Below are 17924 nucleotides of genomic sequence, written 5' to 3'. Positions count from 1 at the left end.
CACCACAGCGGGCAGCAGACGGCAGCTCGGGCACCTGCTCCCTACCGCCCTCCTGGAGATCTGCACTGAGGTCCGGGAGCCTGCTTTGCCTTCAGCCTGGCCCAGCCTTGGCTCTTACAAGGCATTTGGAGAGTGAACCAGAGATGGAAGATGTCTCTGTGTTTTTTCTGCATTTCAAGTAAAATGAAAATAGTTAATTTTGTGAAATGGAGACTGAAGACAGTAGAATTTTACCCTTCATTCTCTCCCTGTCCTGCTCTGTGGCAGCAAGAGTGATGAGTAGAGTGCGCTGTCTTCCTAGACACCACAGATTTGCTTGGTTATTCTTTCTGGCTCCTATACTCCATGTCTTAGTAAAACTCTTCCCCAGAACTCCAAGGTCTCTTCCAGATATGTGAGTGAGATTTGGGAATTTAGAAAACATTTTTTTCTCTCTCTCTCTCAAAACACACACACACACACACACACACACACACACACAAAGCCTCATCAAGTTGTCAGCATATTATTTCACTGAAGCCTCCAAAAAGTCTGATAAGAAATTCAAAACAGGGTAGCATCTCCTTTGACCTGAGCCAGCAGTTCTTAACTCTGGGTGCATATTAGCATCAGTGGGCGGCTTTTAAGACAGCTGATTCCTGAGTTTCATTCCTCAGAGATTCTAGAACCTCCTAGGCAAAGGGATTTATGAAAACTGCCCTAGTGATTCTAAGTTTTAGCCACATTTGAGAGATACTGGTCAACGACTGCTGCAGCTCTTCTCTCTGAACATGCGGGTGCTTTTGAGTCCTTGCGTGGGGAGGAAATGTGATTTACTGGGAGCGAATAATATTTTAGGATTAGTGTCCAGGTCCACTCGTGGACACTCTGCAGTTTTGCATTGTCCTCCAGCCCTTTCGTGCAGGGGTTTTTATTGTCGATATTTCACTGAAGGGAGAGTGGAATCCAAAGGGGGTAAGTAAGCCACAGCTGCACCAGGAACATCTACAAAGCTTGCTTTTTTTTTTTTTTTTTTTCAGGCAGAATGGAGAGTGGAGAGTTAGAGAGAGAGACAGAGAGAAAGGTCTTCCTTTGCCATTGGTTCACCCTCCAATGGCCGCCATGGCTGGCGCGCTGCGGCCGGCGCACCGCGCTGATCCGAAGGCAGGAGACAGGTGCTTCTCCTGGTCTCCCATGGGGTGCAGGGCCCAAGCACTTGGGCCATCCTCTACTGCCCTCCTGGGCCACAGCAGAGAGCTGGCCTGGAAGAGGGGCTAGGTATCGGTTATTACACTACCAACATGTTTCAATAATTATGTCTCCTGTCATCAATATTAGAGATTTTAAACATTATACAGATGTACAGCCTAAACTCAAAGGGATCTCCTGATCCCACTCTATGAAGACACCTTAGCTAATAGATGCATATGAGTCCAGATCGCTCCTGTGAAAATACAAATAGACACCAAGAAAGCACTGTGTACCCAGCTAGATCTGACTATGTACAATTTTAAAATCTGACTTTTCTCTGAAAAACACATCCTGTAGAGGCCAGTGTTGTGGCATAGTGGGTTGTGGGTTGTGGCACAGCGAGTTAGCTACCACCCAACACCAGCATCTCAAATAAGAGCTGGTTTGAGCCCCAGCTCCTTGCTAAGGTGCCTGGGGAAGCACTGGAAGATGGCCCAAGTGCTTGGGTCCCTGACACTCCAGTTGGAACCCGGATGGAGTTACAGGCGTCTGGCTCCAGCCTGGTCCAGTGTCAGCCATTCGGGGAATAAACCAGTGGCTAGAAGATCTCTCTCCCCTCCTTCTTTCTAACTCTGCCTTTCAAATAAATAAAATAAATCTATTTAAAAAAAATAAAAAATATGCATCTCCTGTAAATGCATGTATCTGTGTGTGCATGTGTGAAGTATGCCTTATTCTTTTTTAATAACTTATATGCTTTGTTATAAAAAATTAATAACTATTTGAGTTGTTTCCATTTTCTTTCTGTTACAAACAATGCTGTAATGAGCATTCTTATAAAATATGTATCTTGGGCAATTGCACAACTCTTTAAGAAAAATTAATTCCTTTGAGTAGAATTTCTGACTTAATGGCATAAGCATTTTCTCTTTTAATAGAGTAATTGCCCTCCAAATAAGTTGTTCCAATTTACAGATTCATCCACAATATATGGCAGTGGTTGGTTTCCTGACACAGCTCTTCTGATTGTCAATCTTTATGTTTTTATAGAAACAATCTTCTTTTAAAATTACTTAATATTTTTTTTTTATTCTGAAGGCAAAGAGCCAGAGAGAAATAAAATCAGGGATAGCCCCTCTCTGCTGGTTCACACAACACATGCCCACAGCAGGCTGGCTGGGGCTTGGGTGCTGGCCCAGGCCAAACCTGAGGCCGAGAATTCAGTCTAGGTTTCCCAGATGGCAGAGACCCAAGGACGTGGGCCATCACTGCTCCTCCCAGGGCCTGCGTCAGCAGGAAGCTGGGGTCAGGAACTAGAGCTGGAACCCAGGGAGTCCAATGTGGGGGGCGAGTGACTTCACCAGGTCTTCACTGGGGTCAGTCTTTCTCAAATGTAGGAACTTGAAAGTGAAAGTGGTACCATTATTAACTGAATTTGTGATTATTTACTTATTGAAATTGAGTGTCATTGGCCATGTGTAATTCCTTTTCTGTGAACTACCTCTTTGTGTTTTACTAATTTTTCTAAAATATCAATCAGCTTTTCTTTCTTGGTTTGTGAGAGATTTCTGAAGGCTAAAGAAAGTTAGCCATTTACCTATCATATAAAAAATGTTATAAAATACGGCAATATTTGTGGCTTTGAGTTTCATCTGGGATAACGTTGGCATGTAAATGTATGTGTTTTCTTTTTATAAATTAGAAGATTTTATTTTTAAAATTATGCTTTTATCTTTTTGTAATCATGAGAAAGGAATTCTCTTCCACAATATTATAAATTCATTTAACAGTGTTTCCTTCTCATACTTCTATGGTTTGTTTCACTGTGTGATTTTTAACTTCATTGTTTTTAAATTCATCCACCTAAATGCTAGTGTAAACAGGAAGGCGTGGACTCCGCTTTATGCTTCTCCCTCAGTGGCTAGTCATTATTCCTAACACCGTTCATTTCCTGGCCTACCTTTCCCACTGATTTGGAACACAGCTTTAGATGGACTGCAGACACTTTAGGATGTCATCTGTCTCCTTATTCCCAGAAGTCACCACAATACCACAATATCCCTTATGAAATAGACCTGTAAGTCATGGTCAGTAAGAAAATGAGTCAGGGGTGAAACAAGCCCGAGTTCGCTTTATCTCACTTGGGTTTCGTAACAAGAGTCAGCTGGTGGAATAAATCCCCATCTTAGTTTAGATGTCCTCTCAGTTGGGTGCAGGCAGTTTTCTTTTTTTTTTTTTTCTTTTTTTTGACAGGCAGAGTGGATAGTGAGAGAGAGAGACAGAGAGAAAGGTCTTCCTTTGCCGTTGGTTCACCCTCCAGTGGCCGCCGCGGCCGGCGCACCGCGCTGATCCAAAGCCAGGAGCCAGGTGTTTCTCCTGGTCTCCCATGGGGTGCAGGGCCCAAGCACTTGGGCCATCCTCCACTGCCTTCTCGGGCCACAGCAGAGAGCTGGCCTGGAAGAGGCGCAACCGGGACAGAATCCGGCACCCTGACCCGGACTAGAACCCGGTGTGCCGGCGCCGCTAGGCGGAGGATTAGCCTAGTGAGCCGCGGCGCCGGCTGGTAGTTTTCTTTACACTTGATCTTAGCCTAAAGGCTGAGAAGCCATGCGGGGAAGTTTTTTGTTTGTTTGTTTGTTTTCTTAAGGATTGGATCCTGAAAAGAATAGTAATGTACAGGAAAGCAAGATGGAGGAGGGGAACTTCCCAGGTTGTGCCCATGCATTGGGGGAACCTGGGCTTCATACATTTGGGACCTTTTGAGAAACCTGTATGTGAGCTCTGAATTGCCTCTTTGCAACGCACAAAAGCTAGGGCAAAAATCCACTATTCCAGTCCAAGGATTGTCCCCAAGCGTATTAACTCATGCTTCACTGCCAGGAAGTACCTGTGTGCAGTCAAGCAAGAGCGAGCGCAGGGAAGCACATGGACACCGGCACTGAAGTGGGGGCGGTCGGTGGGCTGGTAGACCCAGATGTGGGCAGAGGGCACAAATTTAGGGAAGCTCCCCAGCAAAGCTGAATAAGAGATATCTGCATAATCTTTATGAACAATGCGGAATGTTTTCTGCTCCCTTTGAGATAGTTAAGATCTAAGAATATAAACACTTCTTGATTCAGTGTCATACTGTACCAAAAATTCCTCCAAAAGAAAACTATGTTCTTCTAATGCTCTATGTTATTATCAATGATAAATCTCTTCCATCGTAAAACATACGTTTGTTCAGAGACAGGAAATTATAAACTTTGTATTATTATGAAGATGTCGTCCCATATAGTTTCCCAGTCATCAGTATCCAACGTGGTTCACGTTCAGAAGAGCATCAGAGTAATTTGAGGATATTTTTGGGCTTCACTGTACAAGCAGCAGACTTCACAGATGGCCTTTCTCAGTGTCTGTTTGCACAGAACTCCCCACCAGTCTCTACAGAGCTTCATGGAATGGGGGGTGCACAGTCCAACAACACTTCTTACTACTTAGCGATCAGAAATGCTTGTTAGTACAGAATTTGCCATATATTTGTTCAAAGGTGCACATTGATGTAGTTTATCTGAAAAAACAGGGGTTTTTGATACAGATGTTGAAGGAGATCTTGAACAATGGACCAGTGCACAAAGATGCTGTAAAGAAGTCGGTCTCTCTGGCATCCGTCACTTCACAGGAGACCGCCGTGGTCCCAAGTACACCCAACAGCTTGATAAGCCTTGATGATATGAGTGTACATGAATTAACATGTCTACTTTCTGTTTTTCACAAACTAGGGAAAATAACTTTTACAGTCTGTAGTCTTATGTCTCTGGCTTCTTGGGGATTTGATCATAATATCAACTTTCCTAAATATCAGCATTTGGCTTTGCACCATGTATTCATAAAAGAAACTTTGGGCAGACTGTAGTGAATTTTGTGTTAATACAGTAATATGTATGTAAAATCCTACTTCCTTGAATTTAGGTTGTTAAGCTCAAAGTAGAGGTACCAGTTGTCATGCATAGTATTTTTAATTCTTTCATGCCCTACATCTGGGCATTTAAGGCTGGGCTTACTCCATGATGCCTTTTTTTTTTTTTTTTTTGCCTGAAATAGTACTAAGAGAAACCACAAGATGGTAGCCTCAAGGAAACCGTGAGATTTGAAGTGCTTACTTTTTTGACCGGTTTCCAATAAAATGGTTTAATACTAAAAGAAAACAAAGATGATGTTTAAAGATTTTAAAATACACAGCATTCCTGGGCTGGTAGCAGAGCCAGCCCAGCGTGAATCAGAAGGCTGCAGATGGCTGTCGTGCTACGGGGCACGTGCAGAGTGCTACGCTTTGCCCTTTGCACCCTGTTTCCTCTCCCTTGACGGCTTCTGTTTGTCCATTAAGACTAGCTCAGGTGTTACCTTCTGTGTTAGTTTCCTGTGACCGGTGTCACAGATTACTGCAAACGTCTTGGCTTCAAGACAACATAAATGTATTATCTAACAGTTCTGGAGGACCCCGCTGGCTAAAGTCAAGAAGTCAGGATGGCTGCGTTCCTTCTAAAGGCCCTGGGAGGGAACCCGTTTCCTGGCCTTTCCACCTGCTACAGGCTGCTCCCGTGCCTTGGCTCAGGTTCAAAGCCATAGGTGCAGCATCTTCCCGGCTCTCTGACCCTAACTCGACTGCCTTCCTCTTGTAAGGATCTCTGTGGTTACACTGGGCCCACCAGGATTTTTCAGTATAATTTTCCCATCCCGAGATCCACAAGTCACTCACATCTCCAGTGCTCCCTTTGCCATGTACAGAAACAGTCCCAAGTTTGAGACCTTAGGATACGGACTTGTATATCCTAGAGGACATTATTCATTCCTCTTACTGTTCTCACTCTAAATTGTTCCTGACCCCTTCAGTTACCTTTCTTTGGACCCCGCACTCATCGGTGGGTATCTCTGGATGTAACCTTCGGAACGGTTTTGAAATTTTCAGTTAATCTTCCTGCTTTAAGTATGAGATTCCTGATCATAAAGCTAATTCATCTTTGCAGCCAGACAGGCTGAATCTGGACCCAGAATTGCCTTGGTTTCATCCTTTGTAAAAGAGGATACACGGCATTCTGATGGGCGAGACAACAAATGGTGGAGCCAAACTCCAGCTGCTGATCCCTACTCTGCTACGTAATAGTGTGGCAGGTGTTCGGTACAGCACACAAGACACCCCTGGGGAAGCCCTCATCCCGTATTAGAATGCCTGGATTCAAGTCCTTGCTCAGATCCTGATACCAGTCTCCTGCTGGGAGGCAGTAGCTGATGGTTCAAGTACTTGGGTCCCTGCCACCATGTGGAGGACCTGGATGGAGTTCCTGGCTCCTGGCTTTGATCCAGCCTGTCCCTGAATATTATGGAAGTGTGGGGAGGGAACCAGCAGTTTGGGGAATCTCTTTGTTTGTCTCTCTGCCTTTCAAATAGAATTAAATACCACTTGTTAGTGAGAAGCTACCCCAATTCCTCAGTTTCTTTAGCTGTTACATAGAAATAATTACAGCATTTACCATGCATGGTTATTGTATTAGTGAGTATATGGAAATGGCTTAGAACAACTAAAAACTGTTCATTCTTGTAATTTTCCACTCAGGAAATTATTGTAATGATTAAAGAAACAGTAGGCAAATCCATAGCACAATGCCTGGCACACAGTACATTAACAATATGTTCTGGCTTTTGATTTATCATCTATATTAAACACAGCAGGTCAAAAAAAGGCAAATGGAATGAGTAAAATATTGTGTTTTAAAGGTGGGAATTTAGTGAAACATACTCAACTTTGTGTTAGTAGTTGGCATTACTTCAGGATCTCTTATTATCAAGCCCAATATAGTAGTAGGGTCAAAAATATAAAAGGTCAATAGTGGTATGATTGATAGATTTTATTAGTTTCAGTGATGACAATAATAGTGGTAACAACTTCAAGCTTTGGAATGTTATAAAATGTTTTCAAACATAGTACCTCATCAGGACTTCATGTTAATTCCAGGTGCTAGCTAGCGATCTAATTGCTATTTAAGATTCCCAGATTGTTATCAGCTCTGCTACATACAGCGATTTAGTCCTTTACCTCATAGGGTCTTCAAAACGTTGCTCCTTTGTGAGGCAAATTGGCTGTCCTCCCCCACGAAATGAGTACAGTAAGTAGAATCGGGACTTGTGGAATCATCTTCCTCTCTCATAAGTGAAGCAACATCAGAGTGGGACAGCATCTCAGCTGTTCCAAGTTCCTCAAATGAGTTTTACTTTTGCAAAACCAACCCTGCACTTCCTATATTCTGTGAGCTGCGTTATGAGCACCATGACCGGCAGCCACGCTTGTTGTAATTTTTTAAATATGTGGAAAAAGAGCAAGATATCGACCATGTATTACCTTAACCAAGATGCCAAATTATCTAACTTGTTTCTCCAGGCAAGCAGCCCAACCACAGGGACAGCTCCCAGAAGCCAGTCGAGGTTGTCTGTCTGTCCGTCTACTCAGGACATCTGCAGGTAAGTGCTGAGTGAATAACTCTATTCAGTTCATTGGAGACCAGCCTTTTGCATTTGTGTTTTATATGCCGAGAGTGTGTGGCCCTAGCTTCTGCCTTACATTTATATGGGCTTATTTTTTCCAAACCTTTTGTTCATTGTCTTCAGTTGATCTTTATTTGCCAACCTCTGGTCATGCTGTCATTTTCATCATTCTCTCTCTCTCTCTCTCTGTTTCTCCATGGCTTTCTCTCCATCCCCATGCCCCATCCTTTGCCTGCTGCTTGTCCAGATCTGCCATCTTGCATGACATGTCTGAAGATGCATTTGAGCACTGCACCCCTGTCATGGTGCTGAGCCCTGCTAGGAAGGAGTCTGGTAGGGAATCAGTCAAACAGAAGCCTAGGAGGAGGAGGAGAGCCTCTGAGAGATACGAGCATGCAGAAGAACACAGAAGAGGGAGAAGAAGTGATTTTAACCTGCAGATCTCGAGCCCCAGGTGGAGGGAGCTTTACACCGATGCGACGGATTCTTCTTCCAGCGATGAGAGTCACTGGATGCAGGCAAAAAGGAGAGCCCAGGTGAAGTTCCGACTGTCACGAAGAAGGAGGAGAACCAGTAACAAACCATGTGGAAACCTGGATGCCTCATCCTCTCCTCATCAAGTGGAGCTGGTTGACTTGGGATCCAAAAGTAAAAGACAACCAGAGCTGAGAGAATGCGAGAACTGCTCTTTAAATCTCCGGAGAGGCAAAGTTGTCAGGTACCAGGAATGCGGTCGTGCCCTGGCCGGGGGACCCTGTGAGATGAAGAGATCCTCACAGACCCACGAAGAGAGCAAAGGGAGATCCCTCCACAGAGACCTGCGGCTCTTGCCTGGTCTTAGGCGAAACGAAACAACCAAGAAAAGATGTCCAGAAACAGAGCCTAGCGCTGAAATACTGGCAGTGGCAGAAGGTGGCAAGTGTGTGGGTGACAGAGGGCTCCCGGTGCACCACTCTCTTCACAAGCCTCCTGCGACCGGTGATGATGGGGCTGGTAATTTAGAAGTGTGCAGGTCAGTCACTGTAGAGAAAGCCCCGTGTCCTCCTCTGAGTCAGGTGTGCGTGTGTCACCTACCCTCAACATGCCGCACTTATTCATGCTGCTGTTTGTCTGATTGGGTATGAGTGAGACGATGAGAAAAGGGGGCTACGAGAAGAACCGTGTGGAAGTATCGGTGGTTAGATTTCCCCTTCTCATCCTTTTCGCTGAGTAGTGATTCATCCCAGTATAAGGACTGGGAAGCTGGTTGAGTCTTGTACCCATTCTGGGGAAGACAGTAATAGCGGAGGAAATATTGTGCAACTGTGTGAAGCCTTCGACTGTGCAATGCAAATATGGTGAACTGTTAGTAACATCCTGACAGAGAGGGATTCAGGGCTTGGGTTCCTTAAGGTCAGATTTTTTTTGTGTCAGAAAAATGTCCTCTGGAGATGCCTCTAATTTGTTCTGCAGGTGTCTGACTCAGCAGGGTAATTTGGGACTGAGGGGACACAGACACAGGTCACGGACTTATCAGTGGGGTTGCTAAAGTCTTCGGGGAAGGAGACCACATTAACTTCCCTGATGATCACAGCCTGGAAAGACTCAACATGTAGCTGTTTTCATAGCTCCGGGGCTTCTGTCTGGCAGTTTTGACCCAACCCCATACATTTTCAGGTCAACTTCCTGATAAAAGTCACTATGGAAAAATCCATAATAGTCTGCATAAATGAAACAATTTTAAACACTTTTACGTTTTAATAGTAAAGCCTATCATTTTAGTTGGTTTGGACCCTAGTTGGAGGCACATGGAGATGTTTTCTGCAATTCTTGGTTGGTTTGGTTTGTGTATAACAGTTGAAGCTGCTCTATAAAACATATGTGAATGTTTCATGTGAGACATCCGACTCTAGAATGTGGTCCATGTCTGTTTATATTTGTTTCTCCAAAAGTTATATAAAGAATTATAAGGTAATCATTCACAAAATGCTCACTAACTTATTCATTCAAGCATCTACCATGTACTAGAACTCATGCTAGATATTGAAAACATCATAGTATATAAAAATTGGATAGTTGTGACATCTTGGAGTTTATCATCTCATGGACAGCACAAAGAACAATTTTTTCACAGTTAAAATATAATTACAATCGTAAGCATACATTCCCACAAGAACGAGGAAGCTTGCCCTATCTGGCAGGTCAGAGAGAGCTCTCAAAGGAAGTGACAGGCAGACTAGGGATCAAAGGATGGTAGGAATCGCTCAAGGGCAAAAGCAGGGAAAACTGTCCAGGTAGAGGGGTCCCTAGCGGGAAGCCAGGAAAAGAGAAGGAACCACAGAACCGAGACCTTGCTCCTGTGGCCAGGGTGTCCTGAGGGTGGAGGAGGGGCAGAGAAGGTCCAGCCATGCGTGCGTGAGATGGAAAGGCGACTTGAAAGGGAAGTGCTCCATCTGGTCTGTAGATGAATGTCGGTCTCTCATAATCTCTTGAAGATGATTTATCTGTGGCTCTGCTGAAAACTTAGGGCATAGACAGAGAACAACCCATTTGTAACTATTGGTCCTTATTCCCTGACTCTCTGTTTCCAATGGAATTTGATAAAAGACCATCAAAGAAGATAGCTTTCGCCTTACGGTGACTGGAGAAGAAAGCAATGCTTGCAGATGAACTCACAGAGCCTGATTCTCCCAACTTGCAAGAGCGGAAGAGCGGCTCTGGAGGAGCAGTTTCGAACACGTGATATTTAACAGGCTTCTCTTAGTGAAAGTGAGAGCCTTTGGCCCATCAGTGTCGTTTGCTGCTGTAAACTATCATAAAAATGTACTGACTGAGGGCATGCTATGGCAGCACAGTAGACTAGATCCTGGGGGTAAAAGTAGCTAAAGACTTATTTTTTATATTTTAAAATTATTTTTAGGCCGGTGCTGCGGCTCACTAGGCTGATCCTCCACCTTGCGGCGCCGGCACACCGGGTTCTAGTCCCGGTCGGGGCGCCGGATTCTGTCCCGGTTGCCCCTCTTCCAGGCTAGCTCTCTGCTGTGGCCCGGGAGTGCAGTGGAGGATGGCCCAGGTGCTTGGGCCCTGCACCCCATGGGAGACCAGGATAAGTACCTGGCTCCTGCCATCAGATCAGCGCGGTGCGCCGGCCACAGCGCACCAGCCGCGGCGGCCATTGGAGGGTGAACCAACGGCAAAGGAAGACCTTTCTCTCTGTCTCTCTCTCTCACTGTCCACTCTGCCTGTCAAAAACTAAAAGAAAATATTTTTATTATTTTTTATGTGGCCTGTTAGCTAAGTGGGAAGGATTAGACATACCTACACCTGGAAAGACAAAAGTTAAAGTAGTACAGGGTGAATTAAGAAGGGAAATACTACAGAAGTGTGAAGGAGGAGCAGTTCCTGAACATTAGGTAATCCAGAAATCCCTTAAGAAGAGGTGGAACTGGGACTGAGAAAAGTAAAATGTATTTTTTAAAATATTTATTTATTTATTTATTTGAAAGGCAGAGTTAGAGAGGGAGGGAGAGGTAGAGAGAGCAAGACAGAGAGATCTTCCATCTGCTGGTTCACTCCCCAAATAGCCACAACAGCCAGGGCTGGGCCAGGTAGAAGCCAGGAACCAGGAGCTTCATCCGGGTCTTCCACAAGGATGCAGGGGCCTGAAGACTTGGACCATCTTCTGCTGCTTTCCTAGGCTGTTATCAGGGAGCCGAATTGGAAGTGGAGCAGCTGGGACTTGAACCCAAGCCATATGGGATACCGGTGCTGTAGGTGGCAGCTTTACCCACTGTGCCACAGCACTGGCCCCAAGAAAAGTAACATTTAGATTGACAGAGATGCCTGAATGGCTCTCTAGTCATAAGGTGGGGGAAACACCTGTTAGCCCAGACAGGGATGAGGGACCAACGCTGTGCATTCAAGAACATCTTGTGAACTTGTAGGACTAGGTTGAAAGATTTGCATAGATTTGTAACAGCTGAAAATTTTAAAAAGACTTTTTGTTGTTTGTTTATTTATTTGAGAGGCAAAGAGAGGTATCTTTTGTCTGCTGTTTCACTTCCCAAATGCTTACACGGTCAGGGCCAGAGCCAGGAGCCAGGAACTCAATCCAGGTGTCCGTGTGAATTGCATGGATCCAACTTCTTGAGCCATCGGCACTTGCTACAGCCTAAGGTCTGCATTATCAGAAGGCTGGAGTTAGGAGGCAGGGCCAGGAATTGAACCTCAGGCAATCCAAGGTGAGAGGCAAGTGTCTTCAGTGGTAAGTTAAATGTCCACTCCCTAAAAAGACCTGTTGAATAATACATCATATGTTACCAAGCAGTTGTGTCCCTGCCATCCACGTGGGAGACGTGAATGAAGGTCCTCGTTCTCGACTGACCTGGCCCAGCCCAGGCTGTTGCAGGCTTTTGGGAGTGAACCCTAGGACTGATGGTCTCTCTGGCACTCTCTGTCACTCCCCTTTCCTTTCCTCCTCTTTCTCCCTTTCTCTTCCTGCCTCTTTTAAATAAATAAAAAATTACAAATGAAACTTTTAAAAAGTGGAATGCAAGTCCCTTTAGCCCATCCTCAACCAGAGCATATTCATGATTCTCTTCCCTATATAGCAGAGTCCTGTATAATACAAGTATTCTTTTTTTAAAGGATTTATTTATTTATTTATTTATTTGAAAGGCAGAGTTACAGAGAGGCAGAGGCAGAGGCAGGGAGAGAGAGAGTTCCATCTGCTGGTTGATTCTCCAGTTGGCAGCAATGGCTGGAGCAGAGCCAATCCAAAGCCAGGAGCCAGGAGTTTCTTCTGGGTCTCCCACGCACATGCAGGGGCCCAAGAAGTTAGGCCATCTTCTGCTGCTTTCCCAGGCCACAGCAGAGAGCTGGATGGGAAGTGGAGCAGCTGGGACTAGAACCAGCACCCATATGGGATGCCGGCACTGCACGTTGTGGCTCTACACGCTACACCACCACGCCAGCCCCAGCAAGTATTCTTTTAAGAAAAAAAGGAAAAGAGGAAAAAAATACAGAAAACAGGCTTGAAGGAGAGTCCCCATATAAGAGCAGTCAACAGTGTCCCTCGGGGTAGGTAGGGCGAGAAGCCTGGGTTTGGGAGGAGCTGTGGGTGAATGTACCCTGTTGTGCATTAGACAGGACAGGAGGATGAGAAGAGTGAGGGAAGGGAGGAACAAATGTCACGTTGGCATTCCAGCAGGTGAACGGGAAGGGTCTTGGTGCTTGGATTTGGTGAGAGTATGAGACACATTAACCTTGGGACACGAAGGCTGAGAATGCGGATGTTACTGACAAATGCAGAGCAGGTCAAAGGACTTGAGGAAGACATGATGCGTCCAGGCAGGCGATTTGTGGTGGCAGTGACCTTCCGGGGTCAGCTGTCCAGCAGACCTGTTGTTGAAGCCCAGGAGAGCAGTCAGGGCCAGCCAGGTGTGTATAATTTTTCAGTCATCACTGGACAATATGCAGCCTGAGACCATGGCCTGTGTCTCGTTGCATAGGCTAACGCAATGTATGCACACAGGGCAATGCATCTGAATGTGGAAGATCTTCTCAAGGCCAGGGAGGATGTGAAGATCTGATAGCATTCTCAGGGATGCGACAGTGGGCCTGCAAGGTGAATAGTTTCTCCATGATTGCGTGTGTCAGAGAAAAGCCCTCCAGCATTCAGCTCCTGATCAGCAGGTCCCCTGTGCGGGGAGGAAGATGACTCAGGAGATGTGCAGCCTGGGAACTCACACACCCGCTGTTGCAGACAAGCATGGACAGGCACAGTCGCCGCCACAGCCACAAAGCAGAAGAGGCTCTGCAGCCCTTCCTCCTTTTCTGTTCCTGGTGCTTCTTTTAAAACAAACAAAATAAAGCAAAAGCATGATTTTTTTCATTTATTTGAAAGGTAGAGTGACAGAAAAAGAGGGAGAGACAGAGGCAGAGAGAGAGAGAGAGAGAGAGGTCTTCCATCTGCTGGTTCACTCCCCAGATGGCTATAGTGGCCAAGGCTGGGCCAAGAGCCTGGAACTCCATTCTGGTGTCCTCTGGATGGCAGGGACCCAAGGACTTGAGCCATCTTGCACCTGCTCCCCCAGGTACATCAGCCGGGAGCTGGATGGAAAGCAGAGCAGCCGGGACTCAGACCAGTGCTCCGGTGTGGGGTGCCTGTGTTGCAGGCGGTGGCTCAACCCAGCATGGCACAATGCCAGCTCCCTGCTCCTAGCTTTTCATCCCCACGTGGACAGCATATCCACTTTCACACCTTATCTCAACTTCATTAAAACAAGGTGTCTATATTAGCTCATGGTAACACAGAATTTCAATCACTAGGGCCGGCGCCGCGGCTCACTAGGCTAATCCTCTGCCTAGCGGCGCCGGCACACCAGGTTCTAGTCCCGGTCGGGGCGCCAGGTTCTGTCCCGGTTGCCCCTCTTCCAGGCCAGCTCTCTGCTGTGGCCAGGGAGTGCAGTGGAGGATGGCCCAGGTGCTTGGGCCCTGCACCCCATGGGAGACCAGGAAAAGCACCCGGCTCCTGGCTCCTGCCATCGGATCAGCGCGGTGCGCCGGCCGCGGCGGCCATTGGAGGGTGAACCAACGGCAAAGGAAGACCTTTCTCTCTGTCTCTCTCTCTCACTATCCACTCTGCCTGTCAAAAAAAAAAAAAAGAAAAGAATTTCAATCACTATCCTATTATACCTACAGTTACATGGAGTGGGAAAGTCTTTGCTTCTATTATAGAAAAATTAAAATAAAAAAGAAAACGAATCAGATCATATTATTCCATCAATAAAACTTCTCATGGTCTCTAATTTGCCCTCAGTGGAAAGTTCAAAGTCTTTTTTTTATTTGAAAGGTAGAGTTACAGAGAGAGGGGGAGATCTTCCATCTGCTGGTTCACTCACCAAATGGCCACAATGGCCAGAGCCAGAAGCTTCATCCGGGTCTCCCACACAGGTGCAGGGGCCCAAGGACTTGGGCCATCCTCTGCTGCTTTCCCAGGTGCATTAACAGGGAGCTGGATCGGAAGTGGAGCAGCGGGGACTCGAACCAGCACCCATATGGGATGCTGGTGTTGCAGGCAGTGGTTTTACCACTGCACCACATCGTGGGCCCTTGCACAGTCTTTAATATGATTTTGAAGACCCGTCACAATCTGTCACTCTTACTGCTCTGGCTTCAGCACTATCTATCTATCTATCTATTTATTTGACCGGTAGAGTTATAGACAGTGAGAGAGAGAGAGAGAGAAAGGTCTTCCTTCCATTGGTTCACCCCCCAAGTGGATGCTACAGTTGGCGCTGCGCCAATCTGAAGCCAGAAGCCAGGTTCTTCTCCTGGTCTCCCATGCGGGTGCAGGGCCCAAGCACTTGGGCCATCCTCCACTGCCTTCCTGGGCCACAGCAGAGAGCTGGCCTGAAAGAGGAGCAACCGGGACAGAACCGGTGCCCCAACCGGGACTAGAACACAGAGTGCCGGTGCCGCAGGCAGAGGATTAACCAAGTGAGCCAGGGTGCTGGCCCCCAGCACCCACCTTTGACCAAACGCCATCCTTGCTGCTGTCTCCAGTTCCCTGAAAGTATCCAGATCTATTCTGTCAGCACTAGAGTGATACCACACTGCCCCCTTGACCCCCACCACACTGGTTCCCAGTGATTCCTCTTCAGTGTAACTGCCATTTCTTTGGGGACACATTCTCAGCTACCAACCAACACCGAAGTCCCTTGTTAGTCATTTCCACAGCATAATTTTTAATTGATAACCTTTAGGTATTTTTGTGATTTACTGTGTCAGATTATCTAAAGCAGATAGAACAAGTCAAGAAGACAGCACATGACCAATACATTGTTTTGTTTTGTTTTGTTTTGTTTTTAATTATTCATTTGAAAGGCAGAGTTACAGAGAGGCAGAGAGGCAGAGGAAGAGAGAGAGAGGGAGAGAGGGAGAGAGGGAGAGAGGGAGAGAGAGAGAGAGAGAGATGGAGAGCTTCTATTCACTGGTTTACTCCCCAAATGGCCACAAAAACTGGGGCTGAGCTTGGCCAAAGCCAGGGGCCAAGAGCTTCATCTGGGTCTCCCATGTAGGTGCTGGGGCCCAAGGACTTGGGCCATCTCCCTCTGCTTTCCCAGGCACAATAGCAGGGAGCTGGATAGGAAGTGGAGCAGCGGGAACTTGAACCGGTGTCCATATGGGGATGCTGGCACTGCAGGTGGCTGTTTAACCTGCTACGCCACAGCATCGGTCTCAATACATAGCTTTTAAATGAATAGATTTAGGGAGAATGTATCTTCCTAAGGGAATCATTCTTACTATGTGAAATCACAACACTAAGTATTGGATTGCCTCACATGTTATGGAACCAACCTATAAAGAATAATCTTCTTTAACAATTCTAAAACTTTAGAGGACGTCAACATTGTCTACAGAACTTGTTGTAATCTAGACCACTAAATCCACTCCTAAGTTTCTGATTCCTGTACCCTGTGGCTGAGCCCATCAACTTGTATTTCTTTCTTTTTTTTTTTAAGATTTTATTTATTTATTGAGAGGTAGAGTTACAGACAGTGAGAGGGAGAGACAGAGAGAAAGTCTTCCATCCATTGGTTCACTCCCCAAATGGCCACAACAGCCAGCACTGTGCCGATCCGAAGCCAGGAGCCAGGTGCTTCCTCCCAGTCTCCCATATGGGTGCAGGGGCCCAAGGACTTGGGCCATCCTCCACTGCTTTCCCAGGCCACAGCAGAGAGCTGGATTGGAAGAGGAGCAGCCGGGACCAGAACCAGTGCCCATATGGGATGCGGCACCACAAATGGAGGATTAACCTACTGCACCACGGTGCCGGCTCCTCAGCTTGTATTTCTAAAATGTTACCGGGGATACAGATGATGCAGGGACCATACTTTGAGAATCACTGTTCTATGGTTAGAAATCCCCCCCACTCCATGCTTTAGGTGGAAATAAAAAGGAGAACAAGAAACTGAAAGGATGAGTTTGGGAAGCGAAATTGTGGATTTCAACATATTTCTACCCCGTTCCCTTGAGTCCTGTTACAAAGCATAAAACTAGATTACATTCCTGTGCTTCCCACGGTCACAGCACTGTAGTGTGGGTCGTGTTGCTAAAGCCGTAGACAGGCAAAGCTCCATCTTTACCAGGAACTCAGATGTCGCACTTTGGCTGTTGCTTCCATTCGAACTCACTTTCTCTTCCCAGCTGCCCTTGTTTCTACCAGTGAGTCCACAAATTCCCTGAATTTTCGGTTTTCAACTATTCTTCCATCTGCATTGGGTATGTTGAGTACGTTAAGGTCCAACAAGGTTCTGTCATTTCTTCCTGCAGTTATTACTTCCAAAACTTTGCCTTATTTGACGTTCCTGCTCTTCCACTCTGGTCCTCTTCCACACTTCCTTTCTTTCCCACTTCTACCATTCAGCCTACTACCTTTTTTGGTCAGGACTTTTCTACCAGGTTAGTGTTGACAGAATCTAATTAATATGAGTGTAAGCAAGAGAGGGACATATGAAGGGGTCATCAAAAAGCTTATGGAAAATGTATATTGTGAAAAGACTGTGTGTGGATTTCTTTTTTGTTTTTTTTTTTTCCCCACAATACACTATCTCTTCATTCCATTTTTCCATGAACTTTTTGAAATCCCTTCATAGTAACTGTAGAAATACTAAAGATGACTTCAAGGATTGGAGAAACTCAAAAATGTGGCTCTCTGAGGCTCTGACTCCTCCGTGTCTTGTCATTCCTGTGCTTCAGACAAGCTGTGTGTATATAAGAGGCGGAGAGAGCCAGGACTGAGGGTGCTTCAGGCTTACAATTTATCAGCAGCTGCCTAACAGAAGAGAGAAATCCTTTGAGCACGTGTGCTTGAAATCTCAGGTAAAGAATATAATTAGCCTGCCTTAGGTCACACAGTCATCCTTGGGCCAATCTCTGTCACCAGGGGCATGGGGCATTATGGTTGGACCACGTCCTCAGGTGGTGTGAAGGCTGGATTAGAAATATAACTATCAGCAACCCCGGCAGACTCTTATTAATTGAGACAAGCACATTTCAACAGCCAAAAAGAGCAGCATCAGTACCAGAGAAGTGAAAAAGAATTATGAGCAGGAAAACACAACAGCAAAGAGTAACGCTCAATTTTGCTACTATCCGCTGTGGTTCCTTCCCCTCCTCAGTCATTCTCCTTCCTCCAGATGCTCGGATGTAGGCATGTTTCAGTGTGTGTCTCATTCTGTCCTCCTCTAGGA

The 17924-nt window shown here is 46.0% G+C and overlaps 1 protein-coding gene across 11 annotated transcripts in view; it reads left to right on the top strand.

The window, feature by feature from the left end:
- Positions 1 to 17924, top strand: part of MARCHF1 (membrane associated ring-CH-type finger 1) — a 973853-nt gene that overhangs the window by 865387 nt on the left and 90542 nt on the right. For 8 of the 11 annotated variants that reach the window (XM_051831701.3, XM_070047277.2, XM_051831697.3 and 5 more), the window contains 2 exons: positions 7586 to 7665; positions 7937 to 8701. In XM_051831701.3, the coding sequence (XP_051687661.3) occupies positions 7586 to 7665; positions 7937 to 8701 (845 nt within the window). Of the gene's footprint in view, positions 1 to 7193; positions 7666 to 7936; positions 8702 to 17924 lie in introns of those variants that run through there. The other 3 variants (XM_017350131.4, XM_070047279.2, XM_051831705.3) reach the window with 3 other exon arrangements.

The sequence above is a fragment of the Oryctolagus cuniculus genome, chromosome 8 (assembly GCF_051225735.1).
Source record: "Oryctolagus cuniculus isolate XC-2025 breed Fujian yellow rabbit chromosome 8, ASM5122573v1, whole genome shotgun sequence".
NCBI lineage: Eukaryota > Metazoa > Chordata > Mammalia > Lagomorpha > Leporidae > Oryctolagus > Oryctolagus cuniculus.
This window is presented reverse-complemented; position numbering and strand designations above follow the sequence as displayed.